At 38.5% G+C, this 18,088-nt stretch overlaps 1 protein-coding gene across 1 annotated transcript in view; it reads right to left on the minus strand.

The window, feature by feature from the left end:
• Positions 1 to 16,564, minus strand: part of Efhc2 (EF-hand domain containing 2) — a 191,742-nt gene extending 175,178 nt beyond the window's left edge. Inside the window, exons 1-2 of the mRNA XM_042683643.1 lie at positions 16,523 to 16,564; positions 4,492 to 4,680 (exon numbers count right to left, since the gene is read on the minus strand). Of these exons, the coding sequence (XP_042539577.1) occupies positions 4,492 to 4,680; positions 16,523 to 16,564 (231 nt within the window). The remainder of the gene's footprint in view (positions 1 to 4,491; positions 4,681 to 16,522) is intronic.
• Positions 16,565 to 18,088: the final 1,524 nt, after the last annotated feature.

Here is an 18,088-nt window from a genome sequence, read left to right on the forward strand (position 1 = left end):
AATGGCGAAAAGCTAAAGCCATTTCCTCTAAATGCAGGAATGAGACAACGATGTCCACTCTCTCCACTTCTCTTCAATTTAGTATTAGAATGCCTAGCTACAGCAACAAGACAAGATGCAAACATAAAGGAGATCCAAATAGGGAAAGATGAAGTAAAACTCTCCCTCTTTGCAGATGACATTATCTTATATTTAAAGAACCCCATGGACTCCACTCTCAAGTTACTTGAGCTGATCCAAAACTTTGGCAAACTATCAGGGTATAAAATTAACCCTCAAAAATCAATGGCTTTTCTGTACACCAATAACGAGAAGAGCCCAGCTGAAATCATGAAAGCAACTCCTTTTATAATATCCCTACAAAAAATAAAATACCTAGGAGTTAATTAAAGAAGTGAAGGACCTCTAGGATGAAAACTTTAAAAACCTGAAAAAGGAAGTTAAAGCAGAACTAAAGAAGTGGAAAAACCTCCCATACTCCTGGATTGGAAGGATTAACATAGTCGTGAAAATGGCAATATTGCCAAAGTCTATCGACAAATTCAATGTGATGCCTATCAAAATCCCAAAGTCATTTCTTCAATGAAATAGAAGCAACCCAAAAATTCATATGGAACAATAAAAGACCCCGAATAACAAACACAATCCTTTGTAGAAAGAACAGTCTGGAGGAATATCAATACCAAATCTCAAACTCTAATACAAAGCCAAAACAGCTTGGTACTGGCAGAAGAAAAAACCTGAGGACCAATGGAATAGAACTGAAGACCCAGAAATGAACCCACAGACCTATAGCCTTATCTTCGATAAGGGAGCTAAAAAAAATAGAATGGAAGACAGCCTCTTCAGTAAATGGTGCTGGCAAAATTGGTTAAACACCTGTAGAAAACTAAAACTAGATGTCTTTTTATATCACCCTCACCAGAATCAACTCCAAATGGATCAAAGACCTCGAAGTTAAAATAGACACCCTGAAAACATTACAGGAAGGAATAGGAGAAACCCTAGGTCTCCTTGGTACAGGCCTAAATTTTCTTAATAGAGACCCAGAAACACAAATCAAAGAAAGGTTGGACAAATGAGATTGCATGACGCTGCAGAGCTTCTGCATGGCAAAGGACATAGCTAGCAAGATCAATAGAAAGCCCATGGACTGGGAGAAGATCTTCATTAGCCATACAACCAACAAGGGTCTCATATCTAAAATACACTTAGAACTCAGAAAATTAAATCCCCCAAAAACAAATCCTCAAAGAAACAGCCACCTGATTGATAATTGGGCTAAAGACTTAAAGAAAGATTTCTCTGGAGAGCAAAAAAGAGTGGCCAATAGACACTCATGAAAGAAATGGAAATCAAAACCATATTGAGATTCTACCTCACCCAAGTTAGAATGGCTAGAATCAAGAACTCTAATAACAACAGATGCTGGAGGGGATGTGGACAGAAGGGAACCCTACTGCATTGTTGGTGGGAGTGTAAACTTGTTCAACCACTTTGTAAAGTATTATGGAGGTTCCTCAAGAGACTCCACATAGAGCTCCCCTATGACCCAGCAATCCCACTTTTGAGCATTTACCCAAATGATCACAAATGAGCGCATGCTAAAGCTACCAGCACAATTATGTTTATCACAGTATTATTTACCATAGCTAAGATATGGAACCAACCCAGATGCCCTTCAGTAGATGAATGGATCGAGAAAATGTGAAATATATATTATATATATGTATATATGTATATATATTCTATGCCTCCAACAGAAAGAATGACACCAGCCCATTTGTTAGGAAATGGAAAGACTTTGAAAAAACTATATTAAGTGTAGTAAGTCAGGCCAAAAAAAAAAAACATAGGTCCTGTGGTTTCACTTATTTGCAATAACTAGTATGTGTCTAGTGCAAGCAGAGATGGTCAAAAGCTATGCATACATGATCGTATTAGATGATGCTAAGCGAAATGAACACCAAGATAGGACACGAGGTTTTTCTCTTTCTTGCTGTTGTTTTTAAAGTACTTATAATGTAGTTTGTCATTTTTTTGTTTCTTTTGTAGGTTCTTCCCCCATGGTATAACCCCTATTGTCACTGTATTTGATTCTGGTGCTCTGAATCTTGTATATACATTTTTCTAATTTGGGGAGGGGAAGGGAAATAACAAAATGCTGAAACAAGAATACAGGTTGACCCATTGTAACAATGAGATGTACAAGACACTATGTTGAAAACGAACTTTACAATTTTAGGGGGAGGGGGAAGGAGGAGTTGGGGAGGTGGGGTGGAAAGGGATGGTAAGGGAAAAACAAAGGAGGGATAACAATGCTCCCTAGAAAATGTACTCATTACCTTGCTTATGTAACTGTAAACCCTCTGTACAGTATCCTTACAATAAAAATATATATTAAAAAGTGCTTTAATTGATATATCCTACCATGGATGATATGGACAGAGTTGAGGACATTTAAATTAGAATCCAAGTATTGTGAGGCTATCCATGTTACAGGCTACCAATGAATCACCTGATAAACCTGGCATGCTATGATTTCAATTCTTTATCCAGAACCTGAATTAATTTTTAATTACAGAGTCTAAAATAATCTGATAACAGGTTTTTGGAGAGTGGAACATAGGACTGTGAATGTGGGGCTAAAGAACAGGGCTGTCTGACACACACAGTTTTATCCTTGTAACTCTGCCTTACAAGAAATAACTGATCATTTGGGGTTTCTTTTCTCTTGATCTTAGTCCTTTCTGAGGATACTCAAAGTCTGGGGGGCATAATTCAATGGTACAGCGCTTGTCTAGCATGCTTGATGCCCCAGGTTTGATCCCCAATGCCACCAAAAAGAGAGAAAAGATACTGAAATGCACTCACTTTTTCAACTGCTGATATGTCAATGTGTGTTTATCCATCTTTGTGTGAGTAGACTAGTGTGTATTTTGTATGTCTTTGTTTGTGTTTGTGTATGACACCCCTTCCCTTCACTTTCACTATTCTTATCATCTCATCCTTTAGTCCTTAGGGGATGGGGAACCACAGTTATCAAGGAGAAAAGAAGAGAAAACATTTTTTTCTGTTCCTAATTAATACTACAATTAGGATGAAAATGACTGGGAGTTATTCAACAGAAGTTATGGTGTGAGCTCATAAGAAACTCATGAGTTTCTACATGAGTGCAGATTATCCTGCCCAGAGTAGGACAGGGAGAAAGGTTGATAAGAATTAGCCAGGAGCTAGGTACTAGTGGCTAATGCTCCTAATCCTAGCTCATCAGACTGAGATTTAAGGATCATAGTTTGAAGCCACTCAGGTCAGACAAATCCTCAAGACTCTTGTGTCCAATGAACTAGCAAAAGTCCAGAATTGGAGACAGATGTGGCTCAAGTGGAAGAGCAGTAGAATTGAAAAAATTAAAAAAAGAACTAAGCAGGAAATATAAACACTTAGCACTTTGCAGTGACTGTACCTCATCAGAATCTGCAGAACAAGGAGAATTTTGTTTGTTGATGTTGTTGGGGGTATTTTTGTTTATGAGTTTAGAGTATTTTTGCCAAAGGCTATCTAAATAGTAGTCTTAGTTAAAAATACAAAATTAAAGTTAGACAGGAGATATAAGTTCAAGAGTTCTATTGCACAGCATGATAACTCTAGTTAACAGCAATGTATTATGTATTTGAAAATTGCTGAGAGTAGATGTTAAGTGTTCTCACCATATACACACATATAAAAAGTAAGTTTGCAAGGTAATACATATGTTAATTAGCTGGATTTTGCCATTCTACAATGCATACATATTTTAAAACTTGTACACCATAAATATAGACTCATCCTTAGTGGGGGAGTGGTTCCAGGACCATTGTATATAACAAAATCTATACAAATAGAACCTACACACATCCTTTTATAATTTAAATCATCTCTAGATGACTTAGAACAAACTAATACAAAGTAAACAGTTAAGTTATACTCTTTAGGGGAAAATGACAAACAAGTAGTCTGTATGTGTTCTGTGTGGACACAATTTTTACCACGTTTTCAACTGTAAGATGGTTAAATCCACAGATATGGAGCCTGCAGATACAGAGAGTTAATTGTATACAATTTTTATCTATTTAAAAGAAATGAAAAGAATCAGTAAAATAAATAAATAAAGGTGGGCTGGGAAGGTGGCTTAGTAGTAGAGTGCTTGCCTTGCATGCATGAGGCCCTGAGTTCGATTCCTCAGCACCACATAAGCAAAAAGAAAAAAAACCGGAAGTGGCGCTGTGACTCAAGTGGTAGAGCGCTAGCCTTGAGCTGAAGAGCTGAGGGACAGCGCCCAGGCTCAGAGTTCAGGCCCCACGACCGCCCCCCCCCAAAGGCAACCACAATTATGCATACAGGCCAAAAAGAAAGCAGAACTAGTCTTAAGATTTATATTGAGATGCTTATCTCGTCAAATCTACACGCAAAACTTGAAAACTGCATCTCTCCCAATGTCATGTGACTTACCTGTTTATCAAAAGCTACCCATGATGGTTTATCAGTTCCATCTCCTTTAGGATAGATACTGTATTTAGGCTTCACCTTTCGACCAAACATCGGTTCTCCACCTATCCCAGGTTTGTCTTCGCTCACTAGCATCCTAACATTATTGCAGAAGCCCCAGTGCTGGGATCTGTGATACTTCTCTTTGCCAATCTGTGAATATGAGATGACACAAAAATCACCAGTTACATTTTCTCTGATTTTTCTTATCCTTTTCAAAAGTAAATATAGTGTCCCATATCCATTTTTTCCATCCCCAAATGTATATGGAATGACAAAGAATTATGATTAATCTTTATCTAGTAAGCTATGTCACATTTTAAATTCACTTCATTTTAACTAAGGCAAAAACTTTGAAAAGTGGTAAGAATAAACCTAATGTTCCATTCTATTTAAAACATGTCAAAATAACAATTACTGCAAGTGAACATTGCTAATTGGTCTTCTCTGCTTATTTGCCAAGAATGTAAACAGAAAAAAAAAGAGAAAGAAAATTCCTCTACTTTGGAGCAAAAATGTCATGATTCTCCACAGAAGCTTAAACATTATTTCCACTAAAACAGGAAATAAAATCCTGTCCTCATTAAAATAAACTTAACAGTAAATTCCTCAGAGCCCACCTTGTCCTCATTGGAAAACTTTGCCTCTCACCTTTTTTGGTATGCTGTGGACAGACAGAAGAGGCACAAACGATGCCACCAAAGGTGACAAGGATGTCATGCACTCATGCACTGCTGCTGGAAAAGGTCAAGCAGGAAAACTACTGAGACATTAGAGATGGGGGTGGGGCGGGGAGAGGAATGGAAAAAGAAGCAAGTTGTTAATGACTTTGAATATTTTCTCCTGAGCCACTAGAATGATGGGGTTTGTGTAGTGTAATGTGAAAAGGTAAGAGAGAACCTTAGAGGCAGGAGCCAGACACAGGAATCCAGAATTCTATTTTGCATATGCTGAGTTTTGGATAATACCCTAACAGGCATGTAGAAACGGTGGTAAGCAGGTGACTATGTGGGTGTGAAGTTCAGGAAAAAGGTCAAGGGTGGATATAAAAGTATGACATCATTTGATGGCTGGTATTTAAGGCTGTGGTACTGGATTGAATGATCATGCAGAAAAGAAGTCCAAGGCACAGCCTTAAAATAGCTCAGTGTTAACATTTAGCGAGATGGTGTAGAATTAGCAAAGAAGGCTAAAAAGAAGTAGCTGGTGAGACAGGGAGAAAACCAGGATGGTTTAGTGTCATGGAAACTAAAGAAAAGCTTCTGAAGAAGGCAGGCATGATTAACTGGGTCAAATGCTAATGATAAATCAAATAAAGATGAGACTTGAGACTTGACCCCTAATTTGGCCACATGGAGATGGCTATGATCCTGATGAAAACGGTTTTGGCAGAGTCACAGAAACAAAAATATCCTGTGAACCATATGGCTTTTTGAATAGCTCTTGGTAAGGTATTTCAAAACTCAAGAGTTTCTTAGTATTTATAATTTCCTTAAAATAATCCAAGCTTCGAAAAATGTAAGAAATAAATTTTTTTAATTGTCTAAATATCATCACCCCTTGAAATCTCTTGGCTTTTAGAGCCAGAACATTCTGTCCCTGCACAGGTCTCCTAATAAGTTCATAAAGGTCACCCTGTTTTTAATTTATGTACTTGCCTATTGACTCCTGGAACTATCATGATGTAGAACATACAATTCAATAATATTAAAAATAATAATAAAAGATGAAGCTGGGCACGATTGGCTTATGCCTTTAATTCTAACTACTCAGGAAGTTAAGATCTGAGGATCATGGGTCAAAGCCAGTCCAAGCAAACAAAACCCACCAGAATTTTATCTCCAATTAATCTGCAAAAAGTCATGACTGGAGGCACAGCTCAAATGGCAGAATGCCAGTCCTGAGCAAAAAAAAAAAAAAAAGCCAAATGAGAGCATGGAGGCCCTGAGTTCAAGGTCCAGTAATGGCATAAAAATTTAACCCAGACAGCTACAACTCTACTTAGCATATTACATCACAATTATCTATTTATGGGCTTGTATTTTCCATGAGACTTTGTACTTCCTGAGAATAAGGGCAAAAGGTTTTGGTACACAGTAAGCATTCATTGAAGTATTTATTGAGTAACTAGACTGGCCTACTTTTCAACAATCGATACAGTCACCGTGATCTTTCCTCGTCCACATCATTCTTTTTTTTAATTTCTATTTTATTGTAAAGATGCTATACAGAGGGGTTACAGTTACATGAGTAAGGTAATGAGTATATTTCTTGTCCATTGTTACTCCCTCCTGTGTTGTTCTCCTTCCTCCCCCACATCTCCCACTCATCCCCCTCCCATCCCCCAAAGTTGTAGAGTTCATTTCCAACATACTGTCTTGTGAGTATCATTGTTGCAATGGCTCATCCTGGGCCCTTGTTTCAGCATTTTGTTATTCCCCTTCCCCTCCCTGAATTAGATAAATGTATATTATATACAAGATGCAGGGTACCAAAATCAAATACAGTGACAACAGGGGATATACCATAGGGGGAAGAACATACAAAAGAAACTGAAAAAAAATCACAGAACACTAACAACAACAATGACAAAGAAAGCTGATATAAACATTTGGAATTCTGTGAGTAAAGGTGAGAAAAAGCAACATAAAGCACAGAGCAGGATATCTGACAGGAGAGGCTTGGTGGGTTCACATTCCAGCTTTGCCATGTGTACCACGTGATCATTGACTAGTCCTTCTATTTGTCTGGAGGCTCTGGCTTTGCCAGCTCTAAAGTGAGAAGTGTCATTTCTGCTTCATAGGACAGTGGTTAGGACTGAGGGCGAGAAAGTTTGGAATTGTATCTGTTAGCATTTCCAAATTGCTCAAAGGTAAGAATTAGGTACTAGCTTTTAGAGAGAACTGAGAGCTGAAGCAAAAAAACAAAAAAACCCAAAAACTTATTATTCTAAGTAAGCAACTTGGCTGCTAAGATTTTTCTCTTCCAAAAGAGATTTCTCCAACATTTTATAAAACATACAATGAACATTTGATATGACTTAGAACTTAATTTTCTACATTTCATTACACAATTTTATAGTTTTCTCTCCACTTTTATGGCCCTATTTGCCGTAATAACATTTGTTTCATGAACATGTATCAATTATCTGATTCTTATTCCCTAGTCAAGAGTCACTGTTTTTAGTGGGCTGTGTTAGTAGCTGAGGCTGAGCTGGAGAGGATTGCAGTTGGAAGCCAGCCAGAAAAGTACATGAGATTCTATCTTCAAAATAACTAGCAAAAATGCTGATCAGGAGGTTCAAGTGGTAGAACACTGAGATGAGGAAGAAAGCCAGGCAAGAGTCCAAGGCCCTGGGTTCAAGCACCAAAACAGTTGTTTAACATTGCTTTTCTTTGTCCCATGAAAGCAGGGCCACATTCTATCTTATTTCTCACTCAGTATCTAACACAGGGCCTGATAGTGGTACAGTCAATAATTCATGCAATAAAACATACCTTCCATTTTTAAGATTTATTTTTTGGCAACCAGCCATTGCAAACAGCAGGCCCCATGCATATAGCATTAAGGCTACAGGAATTGAAAGGAGTGTACTATCAGATGAAAGAAGCCAGAGACAGATTAAGGTGGAATTTGAGTCTCAAATGGGCCTTGAACTATGCACTAAATTTATCTGGAAGCGAAAACAAAAATGCTGGGCCTTGTTGAATCTAGCCAACTAGATTCAGGGAAATTTCAACAGTAGTAAGTAAAGTTTGAAAAGTTAACATGAAAATTAATTTACAGAAAACTTAGACACTTAAAATTTATATCTTAGGAAAGATGTTCATTTTTTTCTGCCACTTTTTTCTGAAAGTACGGAGGTTTGGACCTCGTACTTTTCACTCACTACGCAGGAGCTCTGACACTTGAGCCACAATCCCAGGCAGTTATTTACATATTTTTTTAAATCTGTTCCCAAGGTTTGAGGTTTTGCTTCATATTCTTGCTCAGTTTTCTTGCTCATGGCTGGCACACTATCACGCAAGCTATACCTTCAGCCTAGCTTTTTGCTAGTTATTTTGGAGATGGAGTCTCTAGGACTTTCCTGCTCAGGCTGGTTTTGAACCAAAATCCTTAGATCTTAGCCTCCTGAGTAGTTATGCCTAGAATCATTCTTCTTTTTTTCCTTTTTCTTCACAGTACTGAGGTTTGAACTTAGGATCTCAATCTTGATGGGTTTGCTTACTTGGCCGGTGCTCTACCACTTGAGGGATGTCCTCAGCCCCTTTCTTGTGTTTCCTGGATTTAATCCCCAGCACCATGCACCACACATAGTTGTACACACACACACACACACACACACACACACACACACACACACACACACACACACACACACACAATATGAATGCTAAGAATTCACAGGTATTGCATCTGTGACTCATGCTGCAAAGTTTGTTGGTTCCAACCTTCTTTTCTCTTTCTCACTTCCAAAAATAGATGGTAAAAAAATAAAAGTAACTTTCTACCTTATAGAAACAGATACTCAGGTGACTCTGTTTTAGCATATGAAGATGGAGGGAAAGAACCTCTGGAGAGGTTACTGGGAAATTGTTTGTTTTGCTATATAAGAACCATTTCCCTTCCCTGTCCTTACCACTTATCTTCATTATGAATAGCTTTGATGACTAAAAATGAAGCAACTATTTCACAGTGGTGAGAGCACAGTCTAAGAATGTAAAGCCAATATTCTTTTTTTGGGGGGAGGGGGGTCCGGTCATGGGGCCTGAACTCTGGGCCTGGGCGCTGTCCCTCAGCTCTTCAGCTCAAGGCTAGCGCTCTAACACTTGAGCCACAGCGCCACTTCCGGCTTTTTTACTTTTTGCTTATATGGTGCTGGAGAATCGAACCCAGGGCCTCAGGCATACAAGGCAAGCACTCTACCACTGAGCCACCTTCCGAGCCCCGAAAGGCCAATATTCTGAAGAAGCCTCAGAGAGAAAAAGGCCTTTAATAATATTAATCTGGTGAAAGCACTACACCTCCAGAGTTCTTCTGATGTGAAAGAATTAATTTGGCTTAAATCACTGTCAGACTTAATTGTAAGACTTAGAGCCAAATGTATACTAGGAAGTGACAGAGCTATAAGATTCCATACAAAATGTAAAGTAACCCAAGTTAAGTGTGTGATATATAAATCCAAATATAGGCAAAATAATTTATGGGCTCCTAATTAACATGGAATATTATATCATTTCCAAAATATGACTGTTAGCTTCAAGAGGTAGCTCAGTCTAAAGTAATGTAATTTCCATGTTTTTTTTCCTTTGCCACTGGGAACAAAGTGATATTACATATCTTTTAATGTATTTATTGACTATATGTTTTTGTTTGAGAAATGTCTATTCAAACCCTTTCACCATTTTGGATTATTTTCTGGTTTTATTATTGAGTTTTAAGAATTTATTATATATTCTTGGTCTAAGTCCCTTATCAAACATATATTCTGCAAACACTTTCTCCACGCTATAGTCTGACTGCTTTCACTTTTTTAAAATGCTTTTTTATAGTGCCTTTTGAAGTATAACTTTAGCAATTTATTACAGAATGCTTTGTAATAGCAAAATACTAGAAATAATAAGTATACATCAAAAAAGGATGAGGTAGGAAGTAGCACTGTGGCTCAAGTGGTAGAGTTCTAGCCTTGAGCAAAAGAAGCTCAGGGACAGTGCCCAGGCCCTGAGTTCAAGCCCCAGGACTGGGAAAACAACACACACACACACACACACACACACACACACACACACACACACTCTGAAGTAGCCAGGCACTGATGGCTCATGCGGGTAATCCTAGTTACTCAGGCAGCTGAGATCGGAGGATCACAGTTTGAAGCCAGCCCAGGTAGGAAAGTCCAAGAGGTTCTTCTCTTCAAATAACCACCAGAAAACTGAAAGTGACACTGTATCTCAAAGTAGTAGAGTGCTAGCCTTGAGCAAAAGAGCTCAGGGACAGTACCTAAGCCTTGAGTTCAAACCCACAACAAAAAGAGGACAGGGTAAATAAACTGCTCTATATCTGCATAGTAGAGCAGCCCCATAGCTGTGAAAAGTGATGAGGAAATTGTACCACCAAAATAAGATACTACTACCATCTATTTAATACAGAGAAAAATGTAAATACACAAGAATTTGTTACTTTAAAAAGCAAGAACTTGCCAGGCCAGGTGCTAGTGACTCATGCCTCTAATTGTAGCTGCTCAGGAGGTGGAGATTTGAAGAGTGAAGTTCAAAGCTACCCCAGGTAGGAAAGACTATATCTTCAATTAACCACCAAATGGCAGAAGTGGAGCTGTGGCTCAAGCAGTGGAGCTCTAGTCTTGAGCAAAGTTCAAGGACAGTGCCCAAAGCCTGAATTCAATCCCCAGGACACATACACAATTTAAAAAAAAATGGATAATGCTAAGATCAATAAATAGAAAAAAATTACTTATGGAGGGAGGGAACAGGTTAGAGAAACAGGGATAAATGTTTGACCCCTTCCCATTATTTTTAATGCTGGTCCCAGGGCTTGAACACAGTGTCTAGCACTGTTCATTGAGCTTGCCTTGCTCAAGACTAGAACTCCACTTGCTACAACTCTACTTCCAGTTTTTCTGGTAGTTAGAGACTAACTCTTGGGTTGACTTGGAACTGCAGTCCTCAGATCTCAGCCTCCTGAGTAGCTAGGATTACAGGTGTGAGCCACCAGTAGCCAGCTTGACCTCTCTATTTTTGTCTTGAAAATATGACTTGGACAAGACATACATTTTTAACATTTCAATAAAAAAAATGTAATTAAGACTGAAAAGTAGAGTCTAACTCCCATTTCCTACCATGAGGAGCAGGAATTGTTTCTCTCCATTTCTCCCTACTTCAAACTTGTTATACTAAAATAGATCCTTGTTAAATTTTTTTTAAAAGATTGAAAATCAAGAGCTGCTTAGCAAGCATGAGGCCCTGAGTTCAAATTCCAGTGCTGCTAAAGAAGGAAGAACCAAATGAAATGAATGAAGGAAACTGGGGATGGACTTGGTTATGTAACTATACTCATTTAAATGAAATTAAACCCAGTGATATGGCAATAGAGCCCAGTGATAGAGTGTTTGCTTAACATGTGGGAGGTACTGGGCTTGAACCCCAGTACTAGAAAAAGACAAAATACACACATACATAAAATCTAGTATGTTGATAATACATTCCTAGTGGGATATATCTAAAAAGCAAGAATCACAAAAAACATCTTAAACTGTTTTTAAAACTCATGTTGTGCTGGATGTTGCTCATCCCAGTAATCCCAGCTACTCCAGTAGCGCACGCAGAAAAGTCATTGAGACCCCATCTCCAAAAATAACCAATAAAAATAACCAATAAAAAGCAGGCCCGGTAGCATGGCTCAAGCAGTATAGTAACAGCCAAGCAAGTTCAAATCTCAGTATAGAGCTCCCCCTGCCCAAAAAGAAAGAATAAAATAACCTCTCAGATTGCTAATAATAATGCCATTACTATTAGAATGTCACTGTTAGGAAAGAAATATCTGGAAATATATTTTATTTATCATAAGATAGAGCAAGTAAAGTGTGTCAATGTCCTTGTGACTCAAGATTTTTAAAACAAATAAGACACTGATTTAAGCCAAATTAATTCTCTCATATCACATCACATATATGGTATTAATATGTGGGAACAAAGTGATATTAAATATATTTCAATGTATTTATTGACTATATGTTTTGTTGAAGAAATGTCTATTCAAAGCCTTTCACCATTTTAATCAGATTATTTTCTGATTTTATAATTAAGAATTTATTATATATTCAAGCCACAAATGGAGAAGTAATTCACAGTCTTCTTTAACCAACAATGGACTTCCAGCCAGAATAATTTTTGGAAACTCAACAATAAGGAAGGAGCCCAATTAAATACATGGACAAACATTTCTGAATAGAGATGGTACCAAAATGGCCCTAATTAATTAATTAAAGGAGCCCATAAAAAGATGTTCAACATCATAGCCACTAGGGTCATAGAAATCAAAATCAAAATAGGATACACTACACATCTATTAAAACAACTCAAAACTAAACATATGAACATCATTAATTGCTCAGAAGAATTCTGAATAACAGGAACTCATTCATTGGTGGTGGGAAGGCAAAGTGAAAGACAGTAGGCGATTTCTTTCAAAGTTAAGCATCCTTCTGCCATATGGGCAGTTAGGATTTTGTGAAAGTCAAGTATTCTGCCATCCACAGGAAAGAAATAACTATTTGCCTGCAGTTTTCAATGTTATCTGTGTGTAAGCAAAGCTTTCCTAAGGCCAGAAATTAATTTCAGTTGAAAATGAAATCACTGGGTCCTTATCTCAATTCTGATCCACAACTGATATTTCCATGGAAAAATACAAGCATAGTTTCACACTGGAGAGATAAATGTTATTCTTTTCATGGTATTTTTATGAAGTAACAGTCTTACATATGGATGTTCATATATTTTAATCTTGTAACTGCCTATGTGAGTCTGATCATGTCCACTAATAAAAACTTACCTTTGAAATTTTGTATAGAACTGTATTAAGGTATGTATTTATTCATATTTGTCAGATTGTTTTAGAAGACTTGCTATTTAGCACTATCAAGGTATTTTCTGTTGTAAATAGCTTAACTAGGATAAAACCTTTAGTTATATCAATCCAATCTACTTTAAAAAAAATAAATCCCACCTTAGATAAAGACTGAAACAATAATCATAACATTTACCAGAAATGTATTATAAATGTATTATGATGATTTGGAAGGTTAGGTGGGGGGGTTGGCTTGTTTGTTCTGGTGTTGGAGCTTGAACTCAGGATCCCACACCCTTATTTGGCATTTTCCTGCTCACAGATGGTACTCCACCACTTGAGATATACATTTACTTCTGGCTAGTTAATTGAAGTTAAAAGTCTCTTAGATTTATTTGTCAGGTCGGCTTTAAATTGTGATCTTCAAACCTCAAACTCCCACATAGCTAGGATTACAGGTATGTGCTACCATTCCCAGGCAGATGTTGGGATTTCCTCCCAGTCTGGGCAGTAAAGTTTATGAGACTCTTATCTCCAGCTGACCACAAAAGCTATGGCTCAAGAGGTAGAACACTAGCCTTGAGCACACAAATAAGCTCAGGGATAGAGCTCAGGCCCTGAGTTCAAGCTCCCAGTTCTGGCCAAAAAAAATCTGGCTCTAAAATCCATTATTTTAAATAGGGAAGAAAACTGCTCTTATTCATACCATATACCCTATTATCATTCCTCATTAGCAACTCTGTGATATAAACTATGAGAGTAGTTTTCGGCTTAATGCCTAAGGAAAAGGAGAAAAAAATGAAGTAGGGAATTTTATAATAAGAAAAAATAACCTGAAGTTCCCTCTGAGATAATGCACTTGCTTTAGAGGTCATAGAAAACCTTGTGGGAAAGGGAAAGAGCAGGTGAATATTGAATCAAATTCAAAGATTCATAGCCTCACTCCTCTTCAATTATGGATGGAACTTAGGAGCAAGTGCATACTAGGCAAATGCTCTTCCACTGAGCTGTAACACTAGTCCAGTCCAGAAAATTGTCATTCTTTACTCAAAAAAAAAACCCACCACATAATTATGACTAGAGGTAGGCTGAAGCTGTAGAGTGCCTGTTTAATAAGTATAAGTATGAAATCCTGAGTTCAAAACCCAGAACATCTATATATATATATATATATATATATATATATACATACACACACATATACATATATATATATTTACTAGCTGGCTGTGGTGGTGGAAACATATAAATGTATACTAGAGAGGCTGAGGCAGCCCGATTAAGAGTTTGAGGCTAGCCTAGGCAAGACAGCATGACTCTGTCTCAAAACAAACAAAATAAGACAATTACTAGAAAATCATGGTAGTTATAACTACAACTCATGGAGCATAGGTAGTAAATACTATTTTTAACGCAGGTGTTCCCTGAGACCTGAAAACCATTTCCCAGATTCCGCCAGGGTAACAAGATTGAGATTTGCAGTGATGAAAAATGTCTTCATACTACTTAGAGGCAATAATAAAATACTAAGCCTCATTAAATTGCATATTCTTTTTTTTTGGGGGGGGGGGGTCCGGTCGTGGGGCCTGAACTCTGGGCCTGGGTGCTGTCCCAACACCACTTCCGGCTTTTTTCTTTTTGCTTATGTGGTGCTAAGGAATCGAACCCAGGGCCTCAGGCATGCAAGGCAAGCACTCTACCACTGAGCCACCTTCCCAGCCCCTAAATTGCATATTCTTAAAAATGATTAAGGTTTAATTTCATTATGTGAACTTTCTCTCTCTCTCTCTGAGACAAACAAATGAGGGCTGAGGGACATGGCTCAAGTGGTAGAGTGTTTGCAGAGCAAACACAGGCTCTGAGTTCAACACTAGTAACCACAAAAAACATGGGTGTGTGTGATCATATACTGGAACACTCCACGGCAATGAAACTATACTAGCTACCACTACAGACAACCTCATGGACAAATCTTATGAACATAATGTTCAACTAAAAAGTCAGTTACAAAAAAATAAACATCACGAATTTCCATGGATAAAAGGTTCAAAAACAAGCCAGATCTAATTGTAGTGAGAAGGTTAGGTGGGGGGGTTGGCTTGTTTGTTCTGGTGTTGGAGCTTTTTCACTCAAGGCTGGTACTCTACTACTTAAGCCATGGCTCTACTTTTGGCTTTTTGGTGATGAGTTGGAAATAAGAGTCTCACAAACTTCCCTCCCTGCCTGGGCTGAATTTGAGTATCCTCAGATATCAGCCTGAGTAGCTAGGATTATAGGTATGAGCTACTAGTACCCGGCTTAAAATTTATTCCTATGAAACATGCTTCTTGTGGAATCTTCTCTCATGACATGCTTCTTAGGAGACTTTCTTATTTGTGTAGCTGACTTACACTTACCTTAGAGCAATGCTTTTTATCCTTGGGAAGCCAGCCTGCAACCATCAGCCACAAAATAAATGTACAAACTTATTGTTGGCAGTTGGACTGACAACCATAAGGTGTGAGTCAGAATTTCATAGCCTGAAGTTACAAATAAAACTGGTACTTTCCAGCCAGAAACTTACAGATATTGTTTAGAATTCATAAAGTTAAATAATTTGCCTACATAATTTGTAAGTTTAGAAAACTTACCACAGGATGACTCAACAGGAGAGCACTGAACATCCAATCTTTTCCCATCTGTGTGTTAGCTTTATTCAAATAAAAAAATATAACCTAAATAACTTGCCTGCTGTTGTTTAAATAAGATACTACTTCATACCCAAAGTTTTATCATGCTCAGGAGTTTTGTTGTTGTTCACTTTCATCTTGCCCTCCAAGTTTGGATGCCTTTCTCCACAGTGTGGGATGACATGGAATAGGCTGAGAAAATCCTTACCTATGTGCTACCTCTCCCACTCTCGTTGCACCAGATTTTTTTTCCATTTAATAATAAAATGTCGCTTTCACACAGGCTTCTGAGGCTTGGACTGTGGAGACAAATTGCCTGAAAGAAAATCAGCTGAACCACTGAAAACTAAGCTCTGTGCCTCAGTATTCACAACTGTAAAATGGGAATTAAAAATAGTATTGATTAGATACAGTATCTATTAGTATCTATCAGAAAGGGTTGTTGGGAGCATCCAATGCTGTGTAAGGCAACTGAAGCACAGAGCCTGGCACACATCAAACACCAATCGTTATTATTATTATTATTATTTTACCATTATTATTACCTATTGAGGGCTCTGCCACCTGTAAGACCTCTACTCTACTTAGGTACTTAATATAGGAAAAACACTTGAAGACATAGGGGGAAGGCAAAGGCTAAGTCCCAGAAGAAGCAGTGGCAGGAAGCTTTGGTAAAAGATCAAGGGAGCCTGAACCTCAGGCTGTGGCCAGGACCTCTAATCTCTAATCCCCTGGCCACTCACATTGCGATTGAAGCTGTAGCCGGGCAGCAAAGGCAGGGTCATGGCTATCAACGTCCAAGGGTCCAACAGGAAGGGAATGAGCAGGCAGCCGCCACAGTGGCCGCGTTGTTTGAACGCTCAGTTACCCTGGAGACGCGAGGCAACGTCATGGAGGGAAGAGGGGTTGGGGTAGACAGAGGGCTCCTGGGCGAGGCTTGGGGGCGAGGCTTGTGGGAGGGGCTCAGGGCGGGTTTGTGGGCGGGGCCGCGAGGGAATTAGTCTCCTGGTTCTCTGAGCGCACAAAGAGCCTTAGCAGCACTGTTCCACCCCGCCTCCCTCATCTGCCTTTCGCTTAAACCATTTTTTACAAAGCTCAAAGTCTCTCGTGTACCTCAGTTCTGCCTATTCTCGCCACCGCATTTTGTTTTACCATTTAGTTATTTAATTTAGTCTAAACGCACAGAAAAATAACAATGACATTCGTGAGCCCACTGAACTAAAACACAGCTTAATGTCCTTCAAGGACAATTTTTATTTTGTAATTAAAACTCTTGAAATAAATCGAAAACCATATAAACTCCACTCAAAAGTCAATACCAGCAGTAACCTCGCCTTCAATCCCTCCTCTGTACGTTTTCGTATTTGAACTAAGCGTTCAAATTGTAAGACTGGATCAGATGACACCAAACACGACCCCTGTCACTTCATCATGCATGCATTCAAGATGGCCCAGGCAAGGAATTTCCTCAATTCTTTCCACACCTACAGTTAGGACTCAGTTCTTCTCTATTTCTGTTCAGGCCCCATTATTTGTTGCCAGGTTCTTTGCTTTCACACACACACACACACACACACACAGACACACACACCTACCTATCTTGCTTCCAGAGCCATAGTTTTTGAAATTTACAATGCAACTGCTACTCTTTTACTTCAAGAATCCACCCTTCCCACTGCCATTAGACATTCAAAATCCTTAGCTAGGCCTAGAGCCCTTGCCAAGGGAGCATATACTAATGATGCACTCTCCTCTCCATCTTTTCCCACTTCAGCTCTCAGGAACCTCTAGCAATTTCCAAACCAGGTTCAGTGGTTTCTTCCTTCTGGGATTTTGCAAATGATGCTATCCTTTGAAACACCTGTATCTTTTCCCCAGTTATCCCCTTCTTGTCTTCCCGGACTTGGATCAATGAAAGACTTGGAAGATTTTGCCATTTCTGGGAAAGAATGTTCCTTCACCTTCTTGCCTAACCTCCATTTACCTTAGGCTCCACCCTTCATCAAACCCTGGGCTGGTGCTTTACTACTGACCCTATACCCACAGCCTATGTGAGTACTAATTAAGAAAGTCTCTCCCCACCATCCTTTCAACAATGGGTATTATCAAATTGTGCATTTTCAACAGACGTCTAAATGTGAGATGGCATACCATTGTTATTTAAATTTGTTTCTCCCTATTCTGAATGCAGTTGTTCATCCTTTCTCAAGCTTTATATATTCTGTAATTCATCTATTCCTATAGTTCCATTCATACTGGTCCATTCATACAGTTTGTTCATGATTCTATGTAATCATTAGTTCATGTTT

The sequence above is a fragment of the Dipodomys spectabilis genome, unplaced genomic scaffold, assembly GCF_019054845.1.
Source record: "Dipodomys spectabilis isolate Male_0828 unplaced genomic scaffold, ASM1905484v1 ptg000082l, whole genome shotgun sequence".
Taxonomy (NCBI): domain Eukaryota; kingdom Metazoa; phylum Chordata; class Mammalia; order Rodentia; family Heteromyidae; genus Dipodomys; species Dipodomys spectabilis.